Source organism: Nematolebias whitei, chromosome 22 (genome assembly GCF_014905685.2).
Source record: "Nematolebias whitei isolate Nwh7 chromosome 22, NemWhi1, whole genome shotgun sequence".
Taxonomy (NCBI): Eukaryota; Metazoa; Chordata; class Actinopteri; order Cyprinodontiformes; family Rivulidae; genus Nematolebias; species Nematolebias whitei.
Genome location: NC_056519.1, coordinates 26,147,218 through 26,155,945, shown reverse-complemented (window position 1 = coordinate 26,155,945; position 8,728 = coordinate 26,147,218). Strand labels below are relative to the sequence as shown.

At 39.8% G+C, this 8,728-nt stretch overlaps 1 protein-coding gene across 1 annotated transcript; it reads right to left on the bottom strand.

The window, feature by feature from the left end:
* Positions 1 to 1,623: 1,623 nt before the first annotated feature.
* Positions 1,624 to 2,106, bottom strand: LOC119428565 (E3 ubiquitin/ISG15 ligase TRIM25-like). The gene has a single exon (XM_037696248.1). The coding sequence runs from the start codon at positions 2,104 to 2,106 to the stop codon at positions 1,624 to 1,626; it is 483 nt and encodes a 160-aa protein (XP_037552176.1).
* Positions 2,107 to 8,728: the final 6,622 nt, after the last annotated feature.

Sequence of the window (8,728 nt, the reverse complement as noted above, 5' to 3'; positions counted from 1 at the left end):
GTCCTTCAATGCAAGAGTTGGGGATTCAAATCCACCAGCAGTCACATGCCGAAGTGTCCCTGGGCAAGACACTGAACCTGCATTGCCTCTGATGTGTGACCCATCAGTGTATGAATGTGATATAAAAAAGCACTGATTAGTCTCATTAGAATGATTTGTTCAATTAGCTTTGTAGAGACATGTAGAGTGCTGTATGAATGGGTAAATGAGGACACAGATTGTTGTATAAAGAGCTTTGAGTATCTTGATCAGATAGAAAGGCGCTATATAAGTACAGTTCATTTACCACTCCATTTATATCTGGACCTACCATTCTGTGTTCGTCTGTCTCTCCTTCCTGTCCTCTCAAACCAGCCGGTCAAAGCAGACGGCCGCTTGTCCTGAGTCTGGTTCTGCTGGAGGTTTCTTCCTTTTAAAAGGGAGTTTTTCCTTTCCACTGTTGCCACTGTGCTTGCTCAGGATGAGAGACTGCATCGAAGCCAAGATTCAACTTGTCTGCTGGATTCCTTAGATAGAGAACTTTACTAATTGGCTTTTTTATGTATGTGAATGTTCCTGTAAAGTGCCCTGAGACAACTTTGTTGTGATTTGGCGCTATATAAATAAACTGAATTGAATTGAATTTTGATTTCTATCCATTCAAACACATTCACACACTCTCTGAAGTCCCTCCCATTTCTCATTCTGTCCAATCAGTCACAGTCACACTTCTTTAGCTGTCATTTCTTGTGTGGCCCAGTTACTTTATAATCAAACATTACTTCTATTCCCCAATTCATAATTAAACATTATACCAACCAACCCATGTTATGTTATTTTCACAATTTATAATCAAATATTATTTATATTTTTCACAGTAGCTGATTGGATTCATTGGATTTCGTGGACAAATATAATTGTGTGTCATCAGCATAACAATGATAATTGATCCCATGCTGCTTAATAACTTTACCTAATGGAAGTATATACAAGGGAAAGAGTATCCGTCCAAGCACTGAACCTTGAGGAACTCCATGACTAACTTTGATGTATGATTAAGATGCATTATTTACATTTACAAACTGGAATCTATCAGATAGATATGATTTAAACCAATTTAGAGCTGTTCCTGTAATTCCAATATCATATTCAAGCCTCTGTAGTAAAATATTGTGATCAACTGTATCAAACGTAGCACTGAGGTCTAACAGGACCAGTATAGACACAAGTCCATTGTCTGAGGCCATGAGAATATCATTAGTTACTTTCACCAGTGCAGATTCAGTGCTGTGGTGAGCTCTAAACCCTGACTGAAACTCTTCAAACATCTTTGCAGATGATCATGTAACTGACCTGCAACTATTTTCTCTAGAATTTTTTAGATGAAAGTTAGATCTGATATAGATCTATAACTGGCTAGGATTCCTGAGTCAAGGTTATGTTTCTTAAGTAAAGCTAAATTACAGCAACCTTAAAGCTCTGTGGTACGTAACCGTTTATTAAATCAAAGAGCAAACAAACAAGAAATAATAAAAGCATGCAATAAGGGTACAAAAATAAAGTACCAAAAAGTGAAAAAGTAATTATAATATTTACAAAGTCCGAAAGCCATATGCTGCATTCCTCTGGAGTTTCCTTTAGGGATCAATGTCTCATCAGTCCTATTTTCAGAACAGTCTTATTCTTTTCATACATGTCACACATTCTGTCTTCCAGGTTCTCCACAGGGTCGGTCAGCTCATGTCTCCTCAATCCTGGGAATGTCCGATGAAGTTGCAGGTGAGTCTCGCAGTAGGAGGTCAGACACACCAAGCAGGACTTCAGAGCTTTCTGTTCACAGGCGTCACACAGAATATTTACCACTTTGGTTTCCTGGTTCCCCTGATCCAACTTCCTGTACTGGAGAGCGATTCCTGATATGAGCGTGTTGACCTGAAGCTTGGGTCTAGAAGTGAACCGCTGGTTGCACAGAGGACAAACACAGCGCATGTCTCTGTCCCAGTGTTTGGTGATGCACATCATGCAGAAGTTGTGTCCACATGGTATGGTGACTGGATCAATGAATACATCCAGGCAGATGGAGCAGAGGAAATGATCTTCAGAGAGGAGAGTGCTGCCAGTCGTCATGTCTAATACAAACAAAGGATTTGTGTAAGATTATAACAAATAACTGGCCTTAAAAATAACATAAATGTCTATAACTGAAACATTTATACCTTCAATGAACTCAAATTTGATGCCGCATAAGCTTGATCCCCAACACATGCTCAGCCTTGACAGATTTTAGTTTAGAATTGTGCCAATAACCTATTGAAGTTTCTCTGTCTGTTAGAAAAATATTTAATAAACCAAATGTTAATGACACTCTTAGAATGTAATAAATGGACATGCATCTACATCTGATTAACTTCTGGAGCCAACTCAATTCAAAATGGTTGCCAAAGCCAACTCACTTAAACCACAAACATATCGATAATTCATCCATAGTTTCAGATATTAAGCTAAACTTTGGCGTGGCTACTGCTGAGAATCACACACATCACATACTTTAAACACTACACGTTGCACATCTTCCCAAATTTTTGGCCTTACCTGTTATTGTCTGTTAGCAAAATGTCTTATTAACTGCTGGACAGCTTTTCATAAAATTCTTAGAAAGTAATTGGATGTACATCTACAACTTATTCACTTTTGCACTCACAGCAATTTAAGATTTTTGCCACAGTTAATCAACTTTACACAACACCAAAATGGTTATAAGTCAATCAGTTTTACAGATTATAAACTTAAGCTTAGTGTGGCAGTAGCTGAGAGTCATCCTCAATACATACTACGAGCACTAACAGAGACTGTCACACAGGACTGTGCACTGCATCTTTTTCAAGGTTAAAGCACAAACAGTTTTACCCCCTTCCTTTTCATCATGAGATGATCTTAATAAGAAAATGTCAGACATAAAAGAAATTTTAGCCCTTTAGTAATATAACCATAGGTGTCGCAATAATTATAGGTGAAAGGGACGTGTACCTCTACATTTCCATCCATCCATCCATTATCTTTACCCGCTTATTCCATTTTGGGTCACGGGGGTTGCCGGTGCCCATGTCCAGCAATCATTGTGCGAGGGGCGGGGTACACCCTGGACAGGTCGCAAGTCCATCACAGGGACACAGAAAGACAAATGAGACAAACAACCATTCACCCAAAAAAATGACCCGACCCAGCCCCAGCCCATAGACATCATTTCCAAACCCCACTCAACCCAGTGAATTAACAGTAATTACAGGTCAGAACGTGAAAAAAACGTACATTTTTATTTAAGCTTTGACTGCTTATATAGTTATTAACGACCGGTGGACGCGTGGCTGAATAAAAGGGGCAGAAGATCGGAGCTGAGGGAATGTTTGTCCTTTTGTGGCAGTCAAAGCACATTAAATCCCTGCTTCTGCTGCATTCTGCATTATTCATACACAGACCCTGCTCTGACATGTCTGCTTTGGGATCTCACCTGTTTGGATCATCAGCCACGTGCATCCGCTGACGCAATCAAAAGCCTGACCCGTCCATCCAGCACAATATTATGGCCCGCCCGGCCCAAATTCGGGTTGGTCCGGGCCCGAGTTAGAAAAGACAGCTCTACCCCAACACGCACACACACACCAGTGTGTCCCCCCCACATTACGAATGTTTCTGACACCAATGAATATAACTGATTGAAAAGAAGATGATAAATCAGAACCTGAAAATTGTTCAGAATAAATTGTTTGAACCTCGGTGTCCAGTTTGATCCTCACCTGTCCCTTGTTAAACACCTTCTCCATGCCTTTCTATCAAGACTGGACTGTTGCAATTGGATTATTTTTGGCATCTCTAATAAAAACCTTCAAAAGCTCCAGTTCATCCAGAACAGTGCCTCCAGACTCAAGACAAATCAACCACAAAAAAAAAACACAAACATATCACACCAGTCCTGTGGTCTCTTCACTGACTTCCTGTCTTAGCCAGAATCCAGAACATCTGTCTTCTGACACACGACTGCAGACACGGACACGCCCCCCTCTACCTCACAGAGCTGCTCATCCCACAAATCAGAACTCGTTCTCTCCGTTCCAACAAGTCATCTCATCTTCAACTTCTCAGAATGAAGCTCCCCACCGTGCTCTGCTGCTCCTCCTTTATGGAATTCACTTCCAAACCACCTGAGAGGCTCCAGAATCCTCCATAAAAGGATTTAAAATCATCATTGTTATGGCCCTATAACTATTTTTTTGTTTTTTGTTAATTTATTTAATTTGTATGACTTAGCACTTAGAGATTTACAAATATAAAATGCCCTATAAATGGTATACCATAATATTATTATTAAATCACCTTCTGCAGACAAGGTGACAGGAAAGTTGTTTTCTGACTGATTCAGACGTCCATCTCTTTAAGAGGATTTGAATCACTGTCAGTAAAAACACCGCTCACCAACACATGGCTCAATAAAGATTTTAAATAAGTTCTCAAAGACTCTTCTTATTTACAATAGCTGCAGGTAACAAACAGATAGTCAGTAAATTAACAGAAAACAACAAATGAAGGCCTGAATAAAAAGAGGAAACACTTGCCTGTGAGACTGCTGAGACAGCAGCTGGTTGATTTTTGTCAGATTTCAAGTAAAATAAATAAATCCCAGGAGCCGAAACAGTTCTGAGTGTCAGAACTTGTCTGCTTTAAGATAAAAGCATGATGCTTTTATAGATGACACGTCTTTATCTTAAACACAAGGACAGCAGCCTGCGTCAGAGCCAGAGTCCTGGATCAGAGGACCAGTATCAGTCCAACCCGGCATCAGAATCTACAACTCTGCTGCATCCAATAAAAACATGGCACACATCTTATTGTTCTATGGTAACATGCTTTGTCCTCATTACCTTTCGTCACGTCTCTCCTCTTGTTCAGCCCCAGATGATCTGACTCTCCGGCTCTTGAGAATCTTTGGTACTGTTAATATGAGCAGCCCAACAGCTGACACTGCTGTGCTTTCACTTTGCTTCACAGTAAAACATGTGACTGAGGGGAAATCTCCCCTGCACCACAGTTACCCCACAAGCTCTCGAAGGTGATGGTCCTAGTGTCTGTTCGAGTCTTTAGTTTTGGAAGGAGTTTAAAGTAAAAAAAAAAAAAAAGAAAGGTTTGTAGGCTCAATCATGCGGGTAGATAACAAAAGAAGGTTAAATCATTTCATCTGGACCAGTTTCTTTACTTTCATTATGAGTCAGATCTCACAGAAGAACCTCAAAGTGTGTATGTGTGCCCCTGGTGGTACTTGGGACCCCTCTAGTGGTACTCAGAGGAAACTTTGCTTGGTTTTGTGGAGTCATGGAGCGCTGGGGCTTAATCCAGCAGTCATTGGGCAAAAGGAAGGGTCCTGCTTGGACACGTCACCTGTCCATCACAGGACAGATATCAACTGATTTTAAGTTCAATATAATCCAGTTAACCATCATGAGCTGTCCCAAACTATAGACAGAAAATATATTTTTTTATAACAAAGTCCATGCTCAGTAATCCAGGTATACAATCCAACATTTTTCAGTCAGGTCATCTGGACAGTTTCTTTTTCTATATTTTTATAGTTTTAACCAGCATATTGTGCTTGTTTGCATCACTGTGATAACCAAATTAACGGTCTAATAGGAATGCATATCACCGTCTGCCTTTTAATCCAGAGTTTTAGACTAAGATTATGTTATGATGAGGAATGACAGCGTTGTAGCCGTTTTGCTCAAATTTTGAATTTCATTAAAAATCCATCGACTGCTTTAGATTTTTTTAGGATGCCGTGTGATCACCACACAAATTGTCAGTGCTATAAATTGTTAAATTATATTATATTGAGTGGCGATTCATTAAATATCAAACTTCTTTGGCAGAGAGATTTGAGAAGAGTACACAAATGAAAAAGGGCTAGATGTCCTATATGAGAGTGATAAATAATATGTAAGCAAGTAAGTAAACTTTATCCATATAGCACTTTTCATGAATAAAATCACAAAGTGCTTTGAAATACAGAATACAGGCTTAAAATAAAACAAAAACAGCTGATAAAAAACAGTAAATAAAACATTTAACTAAAAGCTTATCTGAAGAAAAGTGTCTTAAGCTGCTTTTTAAAGGAATCAGCAGAGACGGTCACACGAAGAGACGGGGCAGTATATTCCACAGTCTGTGAAGGAGGCCAGAAATAAATTATATAAATATTTAAAATATACTTTATACTCTATTTAAAATAAATAGCGTATAAAGTGTTACATAAATATTATCATACTCTACCAGACTGCACAGAATGAAACTAATGACAGACATCCATCCATCCATTATCTTTTACCCGCTTCTTCCTTTACAGGTCATGGGGGTCACTGCTGGTGCAGCAGTCACTGTATGAGAGACGGGGGACACCCTGGACAGGTCTCCAGTACATCACAGGGACACATAGAGACAAATGAGACAAACAATCATTCAGTCTCTCCCTCACACCTAGGGACAATTTAGAGTTACCAATCAGCCTAACATGTATGTTTTTGGTCTGTGGGAGAAAACCGGAGTACCCGGAGAAAACCCACGCATGCACGGAGAGAACATGCAAACTCCATCCAGAAAGGCCCCCGGACCAGGATTTGAACCAGCAACCTTCTCGCTGAGTGGCAGCAGCTCGACCAGTTGTGCAACCATGCTGCCCTAATGATGGACAAGTTGTGTGAAATCTACAAAAAGAGGTGGGGACATGTTTACACTGTTTTGGGGAATGTTCTCTGGTTACATCTTTTTGGACTATTGTTTTGGAGGTTTTGAGTATCTGGTTTGACACTGGTCCAAAACTGAATTCAAAATCTTACTTCTAACCTACAAAGCTCTCAACAACCTAGCTACATCTTATATTTGAGATCTTATTGTTCCATATTTTCCTAACAGAGCACTTCACTCTCAGACTGCAGGTTATCTCGTGGTCCCTCAAGTTTCCTAAAGCAGCATGGGAGGAAGATCTTTCAGTTCTCAGGCTCCTCTCTTGTGGAACCAACTTCCAGTTTCTGTCTATAAGGCTGGCACATTGTCCAGTTTTAAGACTGTCCTTTTTGATAAATCCTATAGTTAGGGTCGGCTTGTTATGCTGCTATAGACTTAGACTACTAGAGAACAAACTAACCTCATTTCCTTAAATAAATTGTTAAAATTTAATAGTTTTCATTTGATATTATTTCTATCTTAACATGTGATCCTTGACCTGCCATTGTGTATCTGTTCCTACCAAACCCAGCCGGTCGAAGCAGATGTTCCGCTTGTCCTGATCCTGGTTCTGTTAAAGGTTTCTTCCTCATGAGGGAGTTTTTCCTTTCCACTGTCGCCTTCATGCTTGTTCAAGATGAGAGTTCTGTGATTAGGGACGCTGTGGCTGAGTGGTTAGAGCAGTCGTTCTCCAATTCAAAAGTTAGGGGTTCAATTCCACCGGCTGTCACATGCTGAAGTGTCCCTGGGCAAAATACTGAACCCCTCATTGTCTTCGATGTGTCTCCCATCGGTGTATGAATGTGATATAAAGCACTGATTATTCTTTGTATAGTTATAGTAGAGTGCTGTATGAATGGGTAAATGAGGCACAGATTGTGTTGTAAAGCGCTTTGAGTATCTTGATTAGATAGAAAGGAGCTGTATAAATAAAATTAATTGCATTGGTTTGGCTCAGAAGTCCCTCGGACCCCAGAACTGTGTTTACTGGGAGACAAATCTCAAATGCCGGACATCTCCAAAGAAGTTCTTTTAGTTATTAGGGTCAGTCTTGTGACAGCATCCAGGATCATCTTAAAACATTGGAAGACCACAAAGTGCCCTGAGTTCAATGATTGGATTAAATCAATGGCGGACACGGCCTTTTATGAGGTCATTCTCAGTAACTTGAAAGGGAGGCAGAGACACAGATTGGGACAGTTTTTGAGACTCAATAAAAAGAATTACATAAGAAATCTGTGAAACCTAAAATACTGCTTTGTCTTATTTATTTTTCTTGATTTTCTGGATTCTTGAATCATCCCAACTAATTACAGAAATGCTTTGCTATTTTTGGAATATTATCACTGAAGCCTGTACTGTTACCCTGGGAGTGGGAAATGGGGTGGGGGGGGGGGGGGGGTGCAACCAGCCTTTATGTCTGTTATTTATTTTTGATTTTTTATGCTTGTTATATGTGTTATGTTTTGTCAAAAAATCAACATGTTCTGAAAATCAAAAAACTATTACAAAATCCATCCACTTCTTCATGAGATATTCTGATATGTGTTAGGATGACTCTCACCTATTACCAGACCATGCTCAATAGCAGTAAAGTTATCAGGGTTATAGCCTTTCTGGTATGTACGGTCATTTCTTTACATGTTTAACAATTTCACAACGTGCCCTCAAAGTGTCACCAACAGACCAATAACATGCATACGACAGCCATGAATTTGGCGAGGTGCTGCACACATTTCTACAGTGATTTCATTAATGACACATCTTAACTTCTGCATGGAAAAGGGCTTGCACCATGGTGTTGTGCACACATAACTTGTATACATAAGGTCCCTGGGTCATAGGGAAAAATAGAAGCTCCCCACATTGAAGCCCTGACTACATCCCTTTGGTGTCAAATAGTGGTGTACCAGTACCAATACTGGTATCCATGTCAGGCCTGATACTGGCCTTGAGTAATCGTACTTGTACTCATAAAAGC